The following is a 20,177-nucleotide window of genomic DNA, read 5'->3' on the forward strand; positions in this document are numbered from 1 at the left end:
ACGCTAGCCAGTATGACAGCCATCCCACTGAGGTACCCGGCTACGCTAGCAAGTATGACAGCCATCCCACTGAGGTGCGCGGCCACGCTAGTCAGTATGACAGCCAGCCCAATGAGGTACCCGGCTACGCTAGCAAGTATGACAGCCATCCCACTGAGGTACCCGGCCACGCTTACCAATATGATAGCCATCCCACTGAGGTACTCGGCATCGCTAACCAGAAAGACGGTTACCCCACTGAGGTGCCCGGTCACGCTAGCCAGTATGACAATTATCACACTGAGGTGCCCGGTCACGCTAGCCAGTATGACAGCGCCACCCTACTTATGTGCCCGGCCACGAAAGCCAGTATTACAGCCACCCTACTGAGGTGCCCGGCCACGCTAGCCAGTACGGAAGTTACCCCCACTAAGGTGCCCGGCCACACTAGCCAGTATGACAGTAACCCCACTGATGTACCCAGCCACGCTAGCCAGTAAGCCAGCCATCCCACTGAGGTGCGCGGTCACGCTAGTCAGTATGACAGCCAGCCCAATGAGGTACCCGGCTACGCTAGCCAGTATAATAGCCATTCCACTGAGGTACCCGGCAACGCTTACCAGTATGACGGTTACTCCACTGAGGTGCGCGGTCACGCTAGTCAGTATGACAATTACCACACTGAGGTGCCCGGCCACGAAAGCCAATATGACAGTTACCCCCAATGAGGTGCTCGGCCACGCTAGCAAGTATGACAGCCAATGCACTTAAGTACCCGGCCACGCTAGCCAGTATGACAGACACCCAACTGAGGTACCCGGCCACGCTAGCCAGTATGACATCCACCCCCCTGAGGTACCCGGCCACGCTAGCCAGTATGACATCCATCCCACCGAGGTACCCGGCCACGCTAGCCAATATTACAGCCATTCCTACTGAGGTGCCCGGCCACGCTAGCCAGTATGACAGCCACCCTACTGATGTGCCCGGCAACGCTAGCTAGTATGACAGCCACCCAACTGAGTAGCCCGACAACGCTAGCCAGTATGATAACCATCCCACTGACATGCCCGGCAACTCTAGTAAGAATGACAGCCACACTACTCAGATGCCCGGCCACGCTAGCCAGTATGACAGCCACCTTACTAAGGTGCTCGGCCACGCTAGCAAGTTTGACATGTTTCCCCCACTGATGTGCCCGGCCACGCTAGCTCGTATGACAGTTATCACTGGCTAGAGTGACCGGGTACCTTAGTGCCACGCTTACCAGTATGACAGCCACCCCGCTGAGGTGCCCGGCCACGCTAGCAAGTATCTAGGCCACCCGACTGAGTTGCCCGGCGACGGAAGCCAGTGTGACAGCCATCACACTGAGGTGCCCGGCAACTCTAGCCAGTATGACAGCCACCCCTCTGAGGTGCCCGGCGACGCTAGCCAATATGACAGCTATCCAACTGAGGTGCCCGGCAACGTTATCCAGTATGACAGCCACCACACTGAGGTGCCCGGCGACGCTAGCCAATATGACAGCTATACAACTGAGGTGCCCGGCCACGCTAGCCAGTATGACAGTCACTCATCTGAGGTGCCTGGTCACGTTAGCCAGTATGACAGCCACTGCACTGAGGTACCCGGCCACGCTAGCCAGTATGACAGCCACTGCACTGAGGTACCCGGCCACGCTAGCCAGTATGACAGCCACTGCACTGAGGTACCCGGCCACGCTAGCCAGTATGACAGCCATACCACTTACACGCTTACCAGTATGATAGCCACGTCCTGCACTGAGGTGCCCGGCCATGCTAGCCAGTATGACAGCCACTCCACCGAGTTGCCCGGCCACGCTAACCAGTATGGCCGCCACTGCACTCAAATTCGGAAAACGTCTCCATCCCCACCCCCACCCCCGCTTTGTGCCTGAACACAAGAACAGAGGCGGCATTTTATAGTACGACAAACGATGTCAAAGCTTCCAAATTGTTCTTCTTTGACCTTTGCTTTTGTATAATGATTTTCGAAAAGACTATTTATTATATAATAATTCAAATCAAACTAATTCTGAAATTCAAATAACTAATCTAGCTTATGAAAACTCCTATGATAAACTTCGTTGCATTTTAAAGCTGCACTCTCACAGATTGACGTTTGACAACTTATTTATTTTTTGTCTTGTAACGAGCCAATTTTTGCGAAAATCCATTGAATCCAGTTGAATTATACTGCTGACAAAAAAATAGATCGCAGAATTTTATATTTAAGTTCAAAAATTGACGTTTTGTGCATTTTTCTTAAACCGTACGGTTTAGGCCATAAAACATTACTTTTCGAACGGTAATATGAAAATCTACGAACTGATTTTTTTGTCAGCAATCTTATATCATTTGTTTGTAGATATTTACGCAAAAAAATGCCCATTCAAAGACAAAAAATAAAAAAAGTTGTAAAAATGATAAATCTGTGAGAGTGCAGCTTTAATATAGAACTTACAACTTGCTCTAAAAGTGAACACTGACCTTACCCCGACTTTTTAGTGACCGTTCTTGTCGCGTATCACGTTTTAATCATGAAGCATATAGTATAAATAAATGAACCCAGAGATTTCAGAGTGGCTGTATAAGAAAGGGCAGTCTAGATTGGACCACCGTCGTGTGTTTTTTTGCAAAATTAATTATATATAAAAACATAAATCTAGCGCCTAAGAACCTTTATTCAAATACAATTAACAGCACGCGTTAAGAAAAGGTGTTCGACAGCGAGTTAAAAGAACAGTCAAGTTAATACTTATTAATCCTTAATACATGCACGTTTATTATCCTACTTTCGTTTTCTAAAAATAGATATTTTCAAGAACAACACAGGTTGCGTGGAACATTGTTTTGTTTACATTTAAATACACAGTACTTACTGTAAGGAAAGTTTACTGCCTATTGTAAGCGTAAGTAGAGTTTCGTTTGCCATTGAATTGTAAACTTTAAATTGGGTATTGTCGAACAAGATTAAAATAATGATAACCTGTTTTCTCGCTGAGGTCTACGAATACACTATGCATGATGCACGTAGGCTAAGTGATATAAACATTAACTACAATGAGATACGCGTTATACATTTTATAATAATCTAAAGAGTACTGATCATTTGCATGTGTGTGTACGTGCGTGCGTGCGTGCGTGTGTTTGTGTGTGTGTACGTACGTGCGTGCGTGCGTGTGTGTGCGTTTGTGTGCGTGTCTGTGTGCGTGCGTGTGTGCGTGCGTGTCCGTGTGCTTGTGTGTGCACCATGCGGTTTAAAGTTGTATGTATCATGCAATAATGGTAAATAAAGTGACTTGTTTCCAAATAAAATTCATCCTAGTTCTTAACCTGAAAAGTGTGTTCGAGTGGTTTCCCTTTGCTTAAATTGATAAATCAGGTGAAACCCCTATAACGCATATTACTTGTATTATTTTAGTGTAAATCATATCGATACAAAGTATGTTTGCCCGATGGTTTGTTTACTATAAGAATAATGAATGGCTCCGAATGTTGACTCCTTGGATAGTGCATGGCTCTGAAATAGTGTGTACCGACAGGTGCGTAGCTGACTGTAGGCAAATACGCGGTCGTATGTATCATAGTTGCGTAATGAAATGTTGACAGATTTTAAAATAAAAACAGAAGGGGAGCGGGTAAGGGGTAAGACATCGATCTGTGTAATCCCAAGTTGGCCCTAGCTACGCGCCTGTCTTACGCTTGTGTAAGGAAGTAGTTTCTGCTGCTAGAATCACAGCACCCGGTTAACATGTCTTAGTATACAGCTGGTACTTCTGCAGCAATTGCTGTTGATACTACTTATACTACGACTATTAGATAGTATAATAATGACGATGTTGCTGCTGGTGTTACTCCTACTACTACTATCACCACCAACACCGCCTTCACCACCGCCACCACAACCACCACCACCACCACAACTATCAACAACACTACTAGGTGCACTTCCACAACCGCTACTACATCTAGTACTACTTATACTATCCGCAACCGCTACTACTTCTACTTCTACTTATACTACCACTACCACAATATCTACCTCTACCACTACCACAACTAACACAACCACTACGCATACTGCTACTGCTGCTTCTACTACTACTGCTTCTGCTAGCTCTACCGATATCACTACCACTTCCACTACCTCTACTACTACTACTACTGCTACTGTTACTGCTGCAGCTACTGCTGCTGCTAATACTGCTACCGCTACTGCCACTGCTGCTGCTTCTGCTACTGCTACTACTCATGCTACAACTTCTACTTTTACTTCTATTTCTGGTACTACTGCTACTACTGCTAGTGCTGTTACTACTACTGCTACTGACTCCGCTACCACTACTCCAACCACTAGTCCTACAACTTCGTTTAATACAACAACAAACTACTACTGCTTCTACTGCTGCTGCTGTTGTTGCTGCTGCTGCTACTGCTGCTGCTGCCGCTACCGACTTCTCGAAGACCACCACCACCACAAATGACAATACTACTACCACTACAACTATCACTACCTCTACTACTTACTACCGCTTCCACTACCACTACCCCTGGTTTCCATGTTATGGTTCGATATTACCCCCAAAAATGATGGCTATCTCTCCGACAAAGAATGGAAATAGTCCTTTTCACGCAAATACCGTAGGCGGACTTTCGTCCAACTAATCTGGACTTCGAGCCCGTTATATATAAATATTACACTTTGTGTTATATTATATTATATAATTATACATAAGATTATCTATGAACCTTATAGATGTTTTAATTTGGTTTCAGAACAATGATGTGCTGCTTCCAAATAGAGACGAACCCGTAAGCAATACTGGTCGGACATTGAAAAATCGCCACCCGAATTCCCGGGCCTTGATAACAATGTTGCAAACAATTCAAAATCTGCAAAACAGCCCAACGGACGAAAGAAGACCAACTTCCGTTTCCCTCCGTTAGCTTCCGAATTCCAGGATCCACGGGATTCAAATGTTCGAGTATCAGACCATTATAATGCCTGTGGTGGGGAAGTGGCAAGTGGGAAAAGTGCCGCCGTGGAGTAATATATACAGACCACATTAGTTCAGAGATCTATCTGATACACGTGAACCCGAAAAGTATTGACAATCCTATTATACCTAACCATTAGTTTGATTTAAGCGTTATATTACGATAACTTTTTATCAGCGATAATCTCTTGGAAAACCAAGGCTTTCCTCATGGTCACAAAATGGGGAATTTCATTGATTCAGAGCAAGACGATTCAAAGGGATTCCAGGATGATAATTCGGAAAACTCCGTTACTACTGGACCAGATTTTCTCTCGGTATTCTCTGGGAAACCAGAGAAAGATATGTTAAAAGTAGATAGCTCGTTGGACGAATTTAGTTCCGCGTCCGCTGATAACGTGAATAAACAGGCAACCTCGATAAATACGCACGAACATTCAGATACTGATCAGAATAACAAGAATTCGCATCGTGAAGTTACAAAAACAATTGAGAAGAGTAAAGAAACTCAAGCCAAAATAACAAATCCGACAGCGGCATATTTAAATGCTTCAGGTGGTAAAAGTGAACATAACTTTGGTGGTTCACAGTCTGTTAAAGGAACAGAACTTTCCAGAGATACTGGTACTGGAGCTCGCCCGAAAACCCACGTCGCGCAAGTGCCAGTGGCAGGACGTGCAGCTTATAGTTTTCAGGTAATTACTTGTATAATAATTAAAAAGAAAATAAAGTCTTCTGATCTTAGTTTATTGAAGTTCATGCAGGATGATTAATATAAGATATGTATCACTATCATTCCTTAAACGACAAAACTGCATAAACTAGGATATAGAATCATACAGTGGTTAAATGGTTTAGTAAACATCGCTTACATATTTCACGCATCGAATGGTTCTCTATAGCCTATATTTATTATTATACAGCTGCTCTGTAACACTTGAAATAATATAACATTTTATAAATTACATCAAGCATGCAGCTATATTTTACCTACCCCGCTATGTTCAAAATACTTTAAATATATACTTATCTTCCTCAAGCGCTAAGGCGACTATAAATTAAATTCTAGTTTATCATCCTCGCCCCCTCTTTTTCTACCCCCTCCCCCCCCCCCCCCCTTAGGTTTTATTGACTCAAATAAAAATGTTGAACTAGGGTCTTTATTTGCGTGTCGGTCCGGTACTGTACGGGACGGCGTTTATTCAAACCAACGGTGTTGACGTGTTAGGATCATGTTTGAGGTACGTCTAAAACATATGTATTATGTCCCTTATACACTATGAAATAGCATGAAAACATCTTCAACGGTGAAACAGCCATCGAAGAAAAAAAAAATTAAAAAAGTAAATGATAAAAAAAATATAAAAAATAATTGGATGAAAATCTAGTAATTAATTTGTATTGGCCTAAAGAGCAATGTTGTTATCATTAATCTTGCACGAATTAATCACGTATCGGCATATGTTAGTCTATATGAGTGTTTTTTTATCATTGTTTAAAATCGATAAGACACAGCAGGTAAAATAACCATTTTTCAAAAATGCATTTCCAGGTCGATCCGCCAAAATAGCGACAGCTAAGCAGCTATTTTTTTTTGAAAAACGAAATCGAAAGTAGGAAAGTTTGATACGTCTTTATCATCGGTAAATGCGTTGGTTGCTATTTATAGCTTATCATTTTAGCAAATGTCCTATTTTCGGTTCCCGGAAGAAATTAAATATAAACATTTGTCAACATAGTGGCCACATATAAACAACATTTCACCAAAAGACCTTCAGAATTCGTGTTGAATACTTACTATAAGAACGTGCTGATAGTGCGATATTTTGGAATCACTATATTTTTATTTATGAGAGGAGTTATAATTAAATAGAAGTTAGAGTAAATGTAGACATTTTGTTGTATTTAAGAGGTTCGTAAGGATAAGATAGTGCCATACAGGTCAAGGTATTGTAAATTTAATAGTTAAAGGGCTTTCTATATTTAAAGTAGAATTTGCGGAAGAAAAATACTGCTATAAATTCGTTGTACCATATATTTTTTTACATTTTAAGTGTGAAGTGCATACATGTTTATATTTAATTTTGTAAGTTAGTACATGTATGAAATATCATAATTCAAGTGTTTTGTTCAAAGCATGTAAAGGATTTCCGATTACATCAGCCGAAATGCTAAAATAAATTAACTGATAAACTCTTTCCCTATTCAAACTGATAAAGGCCGGACAATCAATTGGATTTTTTTATCATTACAATGTTTTAATGATTATTGTTACATTTATCTATGTTTGATATAATGATGCAAGTAATGCTTTCAAAAATTGAATGAAAAATGTATGTTGATCCTTTTCCTCCCAACCATTTCTTTTCATTTAAATGTCCATAAGTTCATTACAATAAATACAGAAACTAGAGCGCACGGTTAATGTATACTAGATTTGAAGTCCGCCAAGCTGAATAATTGCCAGCAAATATATTTAATCAGTTTTCCTTATATGAATTGTAATTGAAATCCGTACGCATCTTATACAATATGTATATGAGTGTTTATAATTTAAAAAAGTGTACACATATATCGTTCCAACGTCGAGGACGTGTCGGGGAAGTTTTCGTGGTATTTTGATAGCTTTGATGGCGTATCAGGAGAACGTTAATGTCTTCCTTGATAGACCCTTCCCACCCGTCCGTTTTCTAATCTAAGTCTACATCTATAAGTACATACTTTATGATATCCATTGTCATATTGTTGACGTTTTACAGATGGCCGGCGAGAACATATCCCAGCTTATACAGCGGGCCCATGAGGCGGCTGGAAGGGACGATGTCAAGGGTGCGAAGCAACTGGTCCTTCAGGCGCTTGTAGGGATCAAAGAGGAGCAGGACAGACTCTGGACGGGGCTGGGCCCAGTTGTGAGCGAGCAGCGGTTGGCTGATTGGTTTGGGGAGTGCTCCTTTATTTTTAATCAGGTATCTATTTTGTGGGCAAAGTACTGTGTTTTATACCCTATTTATTGTTCAGTATATCATATATCTGCTGCTAGAACCCCTGATTAAAAGAGACGGGGACATTTTGGATGAATGCTTTTATTATTTTTACTCGGCAACCCGTGCCCTGGATTACCGATTGTGTTGTTTTTTACCAAAGAACCTCACAAAAATCAGTTAAGATGCAGTTAGCTCGTTTCTTCCGATGAAGTCGAGGTATTGTCATGGTCTTGGTGTCGTTGTTGTTGTTGTTGTTGTTGTTGTTGTAGGCGTCGTTGGTCCGCAGTACCACTATTCTAGGCCATAATTGTTCATTGCCTTCCAAGTTATTTAAATAAAACTTCTTACTGATTTAATCAGATACAATACTCACATAGTAAGGCCCATACCAAAGGATTTAAAGATTGTTGAGTTTCGGCCCTTATCGGCTGAAAAACGACAACAGACGAGCGTTGGCGTTCGCTTCGCAGCCCCCTTGTTAAAATAACTTGTCCATATAACTAAGAACTTAAATAAGAAAGTTCATGGATCTGTAATCATTTCATATATATATCGTACATTTTTCAGATTGGAGAATACGTGCAGTCTGCCCGGTATTTCTATACAGGTAAACACAACCATTTTATGACACATGATCTCTAAAAAATGCAATCATGTTCAAAGCGTCAAATTTGTATAGTAATTCGTTCATTGCGTAGTTTAATGCAATTCATTGTGTCCCAAAAAAGTTCGTCTCAACATTTTCTGAAAATGCAATATACATGACTAAGAAATGGATCGGAATTTCCGTGTTTAAATTACATAATATTTATCAATTCTGGCACTATTTCAAGTTTGAGTGTACTTAATGTGATACTCCCTTTACGGCTGAAGGCATACAGACTTTAGTATCGCTTATCGAAATCATATATCGTCAGTTATACTTTTTTACATGATACGTTAAAATAATTAATGCGCCGGGGTTGCAAAATGTGACGTATGGTGTGATGTGGTTATAAATAGTGCTAATTTGAAGTCGACTTTATTTCATTACATTCACATGATTACAAACGTTAATGTGATTTTAAAAGCAATCCGACGACGCATACATAAATCTTAGTGAAGAATTGAGGGGAATAGAGAAGTAAATATAATTACGCAAAAAATGGTTGACTAAAAGACCCTGTCTTATATTTCCTACTAAATTAGGCAATATCAGGGTCACAAGAAATTACCTTTACACTAGCGAAAAAAATGCGAGATGGAAAAAAGTTCATACACCCTTGCTCACATAGGTGTATCAGTAGCTGTTATAAAACTAGTTAATTGTCTTTAAAAATCTTCAATTTACATTACCTATTCTGAGGTAATGACAGGCACTAAACGGTCATAGTTAGGGCCCACTCAAAATAAAAAAAAATGGATTCTTTATTTATTTTTTCACATTTCAGTGATTTACTTATAATATTAGTAGTATGTAAACTGTATGGCACAGCGCAGTCGGCAAATTTTTACCTTACTAGAATTGAGAGTTGCGAGATGGTAGATTTTAAATAGATTTACAAAGCATTGACTAATTTATTTATTTGGGTGTTGTTGTTTTCTTTTTGGAACTGCTAAAGTATAACAGTCCGTTTATTAGATCATAAAAGTAACAATGTCACGTCTTTGTTTTAAGTCTTCATTTTAAGCAAAATATTGCCTTCCGACGTAGCATATATGACGCAATTTACCACGTGGTATACACACACTGTTAACACTATATTTCCTACCACAGCGACGGTGTATGATCCTACGTGGAACACAGCTAGTCACGCGCATGTATCCAGCACACTGTGGGAAAACATTGTCTACAATGTGTCGCCTGCTGAGGTCCACATGCGATACGAGGTATTTATTGTTTGTGTTTGTTCAGTAACCATTGATATCGTCGCCGTTCCCATCGTGTTATACCTTGCTGTCGGAATGATAGCCTACAAACAACACCTAAATGTTTTAGCATGCTTATCATCAACCCACCATTCGTCCAAATTCTTTAACGGGAAAGTTTTAAAATGCATTTTCATGTACAAATACTAGTATGAACCTTGTGTTAAAAGAAGGAAACACTATATTTAACCCTGACGAAATTGCGGCCAACCGGTCTCTTATAACAAAATTAGGCTAAGCTCACTAGTTTTATTTTTCTATTATAAGCATCATAATGTTTTCTTTTAGAGTTCTTTAACTTGAAATAGGAATAAACTTTGAAATAATCACAATTAACATTTTTTTTATATAAGCTACTTAAGCCTGTTTAGTTTAAGAAGTTTGGAAATTTGGGCCTGGTGATGCTGTTTTGTTACCCTTGTATATCACAACAGTAGAATGGTACGTTGAGAACATTCAAAACATTGCAATACACAGGTTGCTATTAAGTTAAGGCTTTGTTTGAGACTCGAACCTTGGTCCCATCGGTGATAAGTGAGTGTTCCACTGCGCTTACCAGGCCACATCTGGTTGCAATTTGATTAAGTTTATATCGCAAATAAAGGGAGGAAATCTATGTCTTCTTTGGTTAATTCTTAATTCTGTAAAATGTATTTGATTGTCAAGCATTGCTCTTTATCTTTTTTTGTATTTACTCAATATTGTTCTGTATTCTGTAAACAAAATTTCAGTGCCAAATATTGCTCTTTATCATATTTGCATTTACTAAAATTAATACTGTTCGGTATTCGGTAAAATTTATTTCATTGCCAAATATTGTTCTTTATCTTATTTGTATTTACTATAAATTGTTTGTTATTGATCTGAATCAATGATCATTTTTGATGTATTATTATCTGAAGAAAGTACATGCAAAATCAATAAAGGAAATCTGCATTATTTACCATGTACATATTGAAGGACGGCAAATATTGTAACATGTAGTGTCCTCTTTTAGAGCATCAAGCGTTTCCTATATGAGCTGGACCGCATTGCGAAGCTCGCGGAGCGCCGAAAACGATGGCAAGTGTCAGTTATGATCGACGGCGACATCAACCGTATTCACGTGGATTTGAGACGTTTTTTGATGCTCGGGCCAGAGAACATCCGTGAACATCCAGGCCGCAAGGAGGCGCTATGGAGAACAGCTCGTTGCTTTCTTCAGTTGGTAATACTATTCGTGCCTGTTATCAATAACTACTCTTATAAACAGTATACTGCATGTTATTCAAGGATTGCGTGTTGCAATTCTTCGCTTGTCTAGTTTTCAAAATAAACATTCGAGATATTAAAATAGCCTTATCTTCGTCGCAGTCCGCGTCATCAACGCTTGTGCTGTGAAAACACTTCGCCCAAACTGGAAAATCGTTCGAATTGTTATCGTGAAACTTGATACATATGTTACAAGTGCCAAAACGCATATACTCGTAATGTAGCAGTGCTCATAAGCTTACTGTAATAATTATCAAGATATACCTCTTGATCATCAGACAACCTTGGTATACGCACTTTTCTAGTTATAGGTACTATTTGACATTCATTGACTAACGTGTTCTGTCAGTTTTAACTTTTCCATTGTCCATTTTAGGGCAACCACATGCAAGTCAAGAAAGTCTGCAGCATAAGTAAGTAGGCACAACGATGTTTATCGTTCATGGTTATAAAAATATTAAATGAAATTTTCAAAAAATGGTTGATTGGATGTTTTAAATCTTAACAGAAAAATTGTAAGCCCAAAACCTTATTATTCACTATGCTATATATTTCTGATGTTAATCTTGAGACAACGAAGATATCATGAGGTTGTTGTTTTTTAAAAAAAAAAAATATGTATACTAAAATTATATTTTTAGTTTTTGTTTTTGTCTATAAACTTAAAAGTTCTTTGCATGTTATACCACATAATTTAGAGCTTCAATTTTCCAATTATTATATCCAATTGACATCCGCAGACCGTTCGTCATTGTTTTGTTTATTTAAATGTTATCGATGTGTTAACTAGAAATAGTTTACTTCCGCAGCAATATTGATCTCCAAATTTAAACATATATAAGTTGAATTTGTTAGTTCAAACATTACTTATTAGATTTTGCAAACAAAAACACATGTTTATGTTTATTGTAAAGACTGACACGATATTTGCCCGACACTTTTAATCGTACAATACATTGTTTTACGCCCCTTGATACGACGTAACAATATTCCTTTGACGACACAGGCCCCGCCCATCGTAGATAAGTGAATGCAGTCTATGAAACATTACTGTTTAATTTGCACGTGTTCATTTCAGTCCTTCAGGAGTTTTGCGAATATAACGACGTCGAGGCTTTAGAAATATGGTCCCGGGCCTTGGTCATTTCCAAAGACTTTGACCTTGCTCTGCAAAAATGTGAACTTGCGCTCAGATACGCCAAGGTATGAAGTCGGTGTTGCATATTTATACTTGTTTCAAAAATGACATGACAAGAATCAGTATCAACATAATTTATGATGTTGTAACTATTTTTTAATTATGTTGCGCTTTACCCTGTACTTGCTCCCTATCTTTAACATTTTGAAGGGAATGTAATTTGAATCGCTGTGTGGAAACGAAACAAAGTATTCTTGCTTGTATCTTAACGTTATAAATAACGTTTACACCGTTTCACTATCATCGGTCCTATTTAACAGTCTCGCATCCATTGGTCCTATTGTAACGTCTCTATTTCTTGGTCATATTGTACCATCTCACTTTCATCGATGCTATTAAACCGTTTCACTATCATCGGTCGTGTGGTAACTCTTCGCTTTCATAGTATTTTTGTACCGTCAATTTTATTATGCCTATATCTGAACAGGACACCGAAGATATTACACGTCTCAACAAATTGAAAGGAGAGATCGAACCTCAGATACCAGCCAAAGTACAGGGTGAGAACCAGAACCCTGACGGCGATTGGCTACGTGGTACAAATGTTTTGGCGAACGGACTTGCCGAGGTACTTAAAAACTTAAAATATGTTGGTTGTTCTGTAATTAATAATTATACATGAGTTCTTAAAAGTTTAGGAAACAATATACACTTAAGCAAACAATTATTAGCTTTCAAAGTTTAACCTGCCAAGTAGTATTCGCTTACTGGCGCTTGTACAGAGACCGTACATATATATTTGTGAATGAAGCAGTGTGTTTACTTACAGAAAAGTGATGATAGTCATCGACCAGCAACACCTCGTTCCGGTCATGGGAGGAACAAGAAACGGCGAAGACGTGAGTTCAAATCTGTTATTGGTTGTTTGCATATACTGTGAAGTTCTACAATTGACAATTCAAGTCACGGAATATTCAGATTCTTGTTATTTGCAAACTGTTTTTTTATCCAGCAAAAGCCAGAAGCCCTGCCCTTGCTAGCCAAGCAGATGTTGATGAAGCAAGAAAAGCACAAATTGAGGCTGAATTGGTAAAATCTCGGAGACAAAGAAGCTCCTCTGAATGTCGCCCAAGTCAGAATCTGTCAAATGGAGACCTACACGGCCCTTCATCCCGAAATACGAGAAGTCCAGTCCGCAACCGCTCTGTTGATCGTCTGATTTACACCAGAACAACTCAAAACGGACATTTAGGAAATGACAACGGCATAAACCCTGCCGTTAGGAGACTGCAATTAGATGGGCACGGCGCTCGTCAAAGACACGAAAGCCAGAATAGCGCAATAAGCGACATTTCGTATGAAGTTGCCAGCGTGTTTGACTCTGACTCTGAATATTCTTCCGATTTTAATGACTCCGCATCCAGCAACAGCAGTAGCTACAAAACAACGAATATAGAAGACGTATTGGAAGAAATTGAAGTGCCTGAAGAAGGAGAACAAACATCCTTTTATGAACAAAGCTGCAGGCATTACGACGACGCAACACAAGATGAAAGCGATTTTGCCGAGACCGATGATAAAATGTTGAAAAATGGCGTGAAGTTGAACATGTCATTTATGCACCAGTTTATTGACAGACATCCTGATATTGTCAACAGGGACAATTTTTATGAAAGGGCTTTATCACCAGATCAAATGCGCGAAAAAATGCTGCAAAATCCAAAGAAGTATTTGAGGTGCACGATACAAGTACAGGGGTCACATGAAGCGTTTTGTACACCAATTGATTCAACACATGGAATTTCCGTTATAGAGATTTCAGGGAGATCGAAGATTGGTCAGGTCTTTAATGAGGATGAAGTTTTGGTAGAATTGCTAGATGAAAAAGAAAAACAGGACAAACGCTATGGCAAAGTGTTAGGTGTTCTTAACAGACAGCGTCACAAAGGCAAAGACCATCCTGTCTTGATCTGCACGTTAGACAATATGGAAAGCCATCTTGTCCAGCCGATGTGCAAGACAATCCCGAAGATCCATATCATCAACAGGAATATAATAAGCAGGTATGGTAAAGATTCTAAGATGAAAAAGTTCAAAGTAGAAGTTTATGACTACGACGAGCATGCAGAAGAGCTGTGCAACCCGAAAATATATGATGTGAATACATCGGGACAGAAAACATACGTGTTTTTGGTTGCAATGATATCCTGGAATCCGAGGCACGTTTATCCATTGGGTGCGGTTGTGAGGATCATGAATTGGGGAAGCAGCATTCCGAAGGGATTAGCTGTCTTAAATCTTCAGCACGATGTTCCATCTCTGTATAAGAAGGAGACAGTAAAACGAATGGAGTGCATCTCTATGGCAATGGGCCGACGCGGGGGTGATGAACTAGATAGTCACATGCTGCAGGGCCGCACCGATCTGACAAACCTGAATACGTTCACTATAGATCCGCCTGAGTCAATGGACCTTGACGATGCATTGAGCGTAGAACGTATTGACGAAAGATATCGCGTTGGCGTCCATATTGCAGATGTTTCTGCATTTGTGCAGCCAGGAGATCCGATCGATGTGGAAGCTTTTGAAAGATCCACTACTTTTTATCCAGGTATCCGAAAGCCACGACACATGATACCAGAGCCTTTGAGCTCAAACATTTGCAGTCTGCATGCAAACAAGAAGCGTTTAACGTTGACTATATTTTTCCTTCTCGACAATCAGGGAAGACCCATACAAATGGAAGGAAATAATTATAATATAGTCGAGTCTTTCATTAAATCAAAGGGAAAACTTACATATAGCCAGGCGCAAAACTTTATTGTGAACAAAAGCGAACAAAGCCAGTTGGCACAGGATGTTAGAACACTCTTTACACTTGCAGAGAAAATTCGACATAGGCGACTCGGGAAGGCAATGTTTGCTTTGACCAATGATTGGGAAGAAAATTTAGAAGAAGAATCACAAGCCCTTACTTTGGAAGCCCATTATCTGGTGGAAGAATTTATGATTATGGCAAACAGGAAGGTTGCAGAAATACTGTGTAGACGTTTCGATCGATGCGTGCCCATTCGTAGACAACCACCACCTTCAGAGGAAGGACTTCAAGAATTTGTCAAACAAAACGGGGTCTACATAGATGTCATGTCTACATTTCAAGACAGGAATATTATCGATCGTACCAGAGGAACAGACAATGTGCTTGCAGACAAGAGCGGTGCTGACAAGTCCGTACAAGTGTCACAGCAGCTTTGGATGAAAATGAAAAAGGATCCAAAGTTTGCAGCCCGATGCCTGCAAAAAGATACCGTGTTTGCTCTACAGAACGTCATTTATCAGAAGTGGTTGAACATTCAGGAGCGAGCTGGGTATCATTGTGCAGCAAGCGTCACTCCGGAGGATGGAAAACACTATTCCCTCAATATGTACCCTTACACTCATTTCACATCTCCGATCCGACGATACAATGATCTTGTTATACACAGGCTTTTAAGAGCCTATGTACGGAAATCGCCGAATCCTTACACTAAGGATCAAATTGACAAACTCTGCACCCACATCAATTCAGTAACCAGGCGTTCCAAACAATACCAGCGAGGATGTAAAGCACTGGAAGAAGCCGTGAATTTACAAGAAAATCCAGAAATGATGAGCTGTTTCATAGATGGCATTACAGATCAGGGATTCACGTTGTGTTCTCCTTTTTTGAAAAATGCCAAGACAGCAAATAGAGCACTGAACTACAATCTTCTAGACATGGGTTTCAGACCAGAGGTCAAAGAGGATACCAAAACAACTTGGGACCTTGTGAAAGCTACATGGAGGAAACGCCTGTACGATTTCAAAGGAGAGCCATTACAATATCCCCCAGACCGTGGATATACTCTAGAACTGAACCCGCAAAAGAACGTTGTTTTTGTCCCATTGCATAACTGGGCCAAAATGTTGAAATCAGCTTCAGAAGGCATGCTAGAAGACCTTGCAAGAAACATTTCTGCAGCTTCTTCAAAGGCAAACATCCACTCTACGGGTTTGGATGATGTGAGCACTGAATGCAGAGACTTGGAGTTACTTCAGCCAAGTACCAAATTTACCATGACATTCTCTCGTGGCGAAACTGTCCACGTGCAAATGACTGCAGGTCCGCAGAAAGGTCTCCTCGTCATGAAACCGATGTTGTACAAGATGACAAACAGCATCAACTTCTGCTTGCTTCACGCAGAGGATCCAGTCTTACATCTGTTTCATTATGTGAATACATGCACTTTGAATCAGTACAAGAGTGTAAAGCAGTATTTGCAACGTTGGATACCGCTGATTCTAATGGAAGCTGCGGAAGGCATCGTGCGCAACGAAGAATCGTGTGTAATAAACAATGTCCCGATAAAATTCACAGATCGAAGGGGCAAATTCGTCTTGAGTTTGTCTCATTCCGAAACAAGAAACATAGAGCTCTCTGGCACTGAGTCTGATGACGAGGACGACTGTCAGAGCGAAGGAAGTGCTCAATCTTACGACTGGCTTTGCCTAAAGGCACCTATTCCGGGAACAGAGAAACGATCAGGTGAAATGAGATCTGTCATTGACACTCTTCCGAACTACTGGGTTGGACATGCAGAAGTAAAAAGTGTTAAGAAGAAGAAAGACACAGAGCCGTCTGGAAAACTGACGGTCCACTTTGACCTGCACGACAAGACCCAGTCAGTACCACTGCAAATGAAAGACGATCCGAAAACAACAAAGTACAGCGTGGAAATACTTAGGAAGTCTGAAGTTGACAGGTATCTAAAAAATATTGGATGGCATTTACATTTAATAAATATATTAATAGGTATAGGGGCTGATATCTTGAACAATATAAAGCCTTATGATTCAACTGAACTGATCAATAACCAAAACAAATACTCCTACTATTTAAAAATAGAATCAAAATCACCGACAATATATGTAACCAACTTACATTTCTTGTTCTGCGAGATCGGATTTTGATGAGGTATTCAAACTAAATTATTGAGATGTTTTAAACATGTTAAGTTATCTATTTTTGTTCCAGACATTAGCCCCAGGGCACATGTTAACGTATAAATGGACTTGCCAATAGTGTATCTTATATTCTGTCTATTTAAAAGGCGGACTGAAAGCTTCATAAAGCAACTTCCATCTGAGAAGTCACCTCAGAAGTCACTTGCCACGTGTATCGCTCTGAACCAGCAAATCCCGCAATTAGGTAAAACTAATACCTGTTTGTATTATTTTTGTTATAAGTGTAGGTTTTAGAAAATCAAAGCATTAAACGTTTGTTATTTTAGATAAAATAACATAAAATAACGTCATCACGTGTAATGTTTGTTTAAGATCGGGACCATGCACACATAGTGAATTTGATTGAGAGGGATCTGTATTTTGCTGCAAGTGATAACCCACAAGACAAAACTCTTCCTCGTAACAACAAAAGGCAGCAAGAAGCCATTGACAATGCCCTGACATCAAAATTCACTCTGATTCAAGGACCACCAGGTATATACGTTTTATAATTCTGTAAAGATATGCCATAGTTCATGAGGCTTATTGGGCTAACTTGTTTATTCTAGACTGAGTTGATTGTCCCTGTAGTTATCATTCTATTATTAGGTTCGCTTAACTCGTTTTACATTATTTATTTCTTGATTGTAGCTCATCGGCAAAACAAGATCACATACCATGCAGTCATGTCTTTGGCAAGGAATTAATGGAGTCAAGTAAACCAATAAAAAACACACGAGGACATGTTACTCTAACGGCCGATATTTGTTTTGTTATTTAAGGAAATATACTCTCAAAATCGTTCGAAGGCGATCGTTTTTAACGTTAGAACGTTGATTTTCAGGCACTGGCAAGACGTACACAGGCATCAAGCTGATGTATTTATTCGACAAAATCAACAACATTTCGCACAAAGAGGGGAAGCCAAAAAAGCAAGTTCTGTTCTGCGGACCTTCGAACAAATCAGTTGACCTTGTCGCAAGTATGTAAACTTTACCATTACGTTAATGTCTTTGAAATGATCTGGTTCCGTTATTTATTTTCATAAACTGCAATAATATTTGGTTTCAATGCATGCATTGATGTTAACAGAATGGATGTTGAAAAAGATGCGCAACTACAAGCCCGATTTCGTCCGTGTATACGGTAGGTCGATTGAGGCCATTGACTTTCCGATCCCTGGACGCACCTTCCTGTCAAAGAAAAGCACAAGAACCTTACACGCTGACCCGGATCTGAAATCAGTAGCTCTCCACAACCTCATAAGAGAAAAGGGAAAGCCATACGCAGAAGAAATCAAAGCATTGGATAAGTATTTTGCAAGTACGAACTACGCGCCAGACCCTGTGAAGGTGCCAAAGTATGTCCATCTGATACGTGAGGCATCCATCGCCGAAATTCGAAGTCATGATGTCATACTTTGTACCACGGCTGTTGGGTCAAACCCAAAGGTGCTTGAGGCCACACAAGTTCATCAGGTTTGTGTTCTAGATAATGGTTAAGAGAGTGAAGAGATTACGAAACTAATCATGTTTTCATCCTTTCTCTTGTTTCAATGATATTGTTTCCAAGCAAAAGTATAAATGGTAATCCATTTGTCAAGTGTATTAAATTAATAACTTTTTTATTATTCTGATATTAGACTTCATGTACTTTATTTGTGTCGGACATATCGTCTTAGAAACGAAGCACTAATTTATCCAGGTAATATGAAGGAGGCATATGTCCCGAACCGCAGAAGCAGCCTGGCTTTTACATAATAGACTGCCTATACTTTACTTGTGGTGGACATGTCGTGTTTTGAAACGAAACAATGATTCCTCCAGTAAATTGTTGAAGCTGGCATATGTTCCGAACAACAATGCCTCGTACACAAGGCAGCATGTCTTGAACATATAAGACTACGTATACTTTATTTATTAAATTAAAAACCGTCGTGTTTGAAGAAAAAAACTTATTCATCCAGGTAATTGTTGACGAAGCTGGCATGTGTCCTGAACCACAGTGCCTTGTGCCGGTTATCGCCACGAAGGCTGAGCAAGTTGTTCTAATCGGTGACCACAAGCAGTTGAGACCGATCATTATGTGCCGAGAGGCGGGAGAATTAGGGCTAGCAACTTCACTCTTCGAGAGATATGCAACCACTAGCAACGCCAAAAACGTGCAATTCACAATGCTGAATGAACAGTACCGAATGGTAAGTCTAAAAGTTAGATTCTAGCTGAAATTCGCCTGTTTAGTGCATACTGTATTAGTGTGTTTTTTCTATCAATTGTTCAAGAGATTTGTTGGAGGTTTCCTGTAAATCCATGTTTATACGATCATGTTCATGATTTATTATTTTTATTATTTTTATACTGTTTCTGTTTTCTTAGGAGTCTTTTGGTGATTGTTTTCATTGTGAATGTAACATTTTGTTCACAACCGAAACAACTTATTATTCACTAGCATCCACAAATTTGCGAGTTTCCGTCGGATAAGTTTTATGACAAGAAGCTGAAAACTCGACCCGGTTTATGGCGCGACAATCCGCTAAGGATCTGGCCAGCGGATCAGTATGATACATATCCCCACGTTCTGATCCACGTTGAGGGAGAAGAAAAAAAGCTGACAGTTTCAACTGAGGATGGAAATGAACAATCAAAGAGCAATGAACAAGAGATAGAGGAAGTGGTAAGAATGCATATACCATCTATGTGGATCAAACATTATCCAATTGACTGAACTTGTTTTAATTCGCTTGATTATACTGGAAAAGTCTGTTTTGTTTATGCGTTTGTTTCGCTCATTCAATTCTATATATACATGTGAGCATACATACATGCTGGTTCTGTTCAGATGATTCACCGCAGCATTTTAGCCCTTTGATATG

General features: G+C 39.8%; 2 protein-coding genes across 4 annotated transcripts in view; both read left to right on the top strand.

The window, feature by feature from the left end:
- LOC128212902 (helicase with zinc finger domain 2-like) overlaps positions 1 to 20,177 on the top strand; it is a 58,944-nt gene that overhangs the window by 35,776 nt on the left and 2,991 nt on the right. Inside the window, exons 1-17 of one of the 3 annotated variants that reach the window (XM_052918293.1) lie at positions 2,827 to 2,914; positions 4,782 to 5,697; positions 7,762 to 7,968; positions 8,554 to 8,593; positions 9,743 to 9,855; positions 10,892 to 11,101; positions 11,522 to 11,558; positions 12,224 to 12,348; positions 12,771 to 12,911; positions 13,113 to 13,182; positions 13,296 to 17,064; positions 17,413 to 17,510; positions 17,639 to 17,800; positions 18,150 to 18,287; positions 18,398 to 18,783; positions 19,272 to 19,502; positions 19,754 to 19,978. In XM_052918293.1, the coding sequence (XP_052774253.1) occupies positions 5,224 to 5,697; positions 7,762 to 7,968; positions 8,554 to 8,593; positions 9,743 to 9,855; positions 10,892 to 11,101; positions 11,522 to 11,558; positions 12,224 to 12,348; positions 12,771 to 12,911; positions 13,113 to 13,182; positions 13,296 to 17,064; positions 17,413 to 17,510; positions 17,639 to 17,800; positions 18,150 to 18,287; positions 18,398 to 18,783; positions 19,272 to 19,502; positions 19,754 to 19,978 (6,426 nt within the window). In that variant the 5' untranslated portion in view covers positions 2,827 to 2,914; positions 4,782 to 5,223. Of the gene's footprint in view, positions 1 to 2,826; positions 2,915 to 4,781; positions 5,698 to 6,732; positions 6,950 to 7,761; positions 7,969 to 8,553; positions 8,594 to 9,742; positions 9,856 to 10,891; positions 11,102 to 11,521; positions 11,559 to 12,223; positions 12,349 to 12,770; positions 12,912 to 13,112; positions 13,183 to 13,295; positions 17,065 to 17,412; positions 17,511 to 17,638; positions 17,801 to 18,149; positions 18,288 to 18,397; positions 18,784 to 19,271; positions 19,503 to 19,753; positions 19,979 to 20,177 lie in introns of those variants that run through there. The other 2 variants (XM_052918294.1, XM_052918295.1) reach the window with 2 other exon arrangements.
- On the top strand, positions 731 to 1,900 carry LOC128215205 (uncharacterized). Its single transcript, XM_052921914.1, has 2 exons — positions 731 to 981; positions 1,258 to 1,900. The coding sequence occupies exons 1-2, from the start codon at positions 731 to 733 to the stop codon at positions 1,898 to 1,900; spliced, it is 894 nt and encodes a 297-aa protein (XP_052777874.1).

Source organism: Mya arenaria, chromosome 13, assembly GCF_026914265.1.
Source record: "Mya arenaria isolate MELC-2E11 chromosome 13, ASM2691426v1".
NCBI lineage: Eukaryota > Metazoa > Mollusca > Bivalvia > Myida > Myidae > Mya > Mya arenaria.

Coding starts and splice junctions, on each gene's coding strand:
- LOC128215205 (XM_052921914.1), top strand. CDS start 731: ATGACAGCCAATGCACTTAAGTACCCGGCCACGCTAGCCAGTATGACA. Junction 982..1,257: donor GTGCCCGGCAACGCTAGCTA/GTATGACAGCCA, acceptor CCAGTATGACAG/CCACCCCGCTGAGGTGCCCG.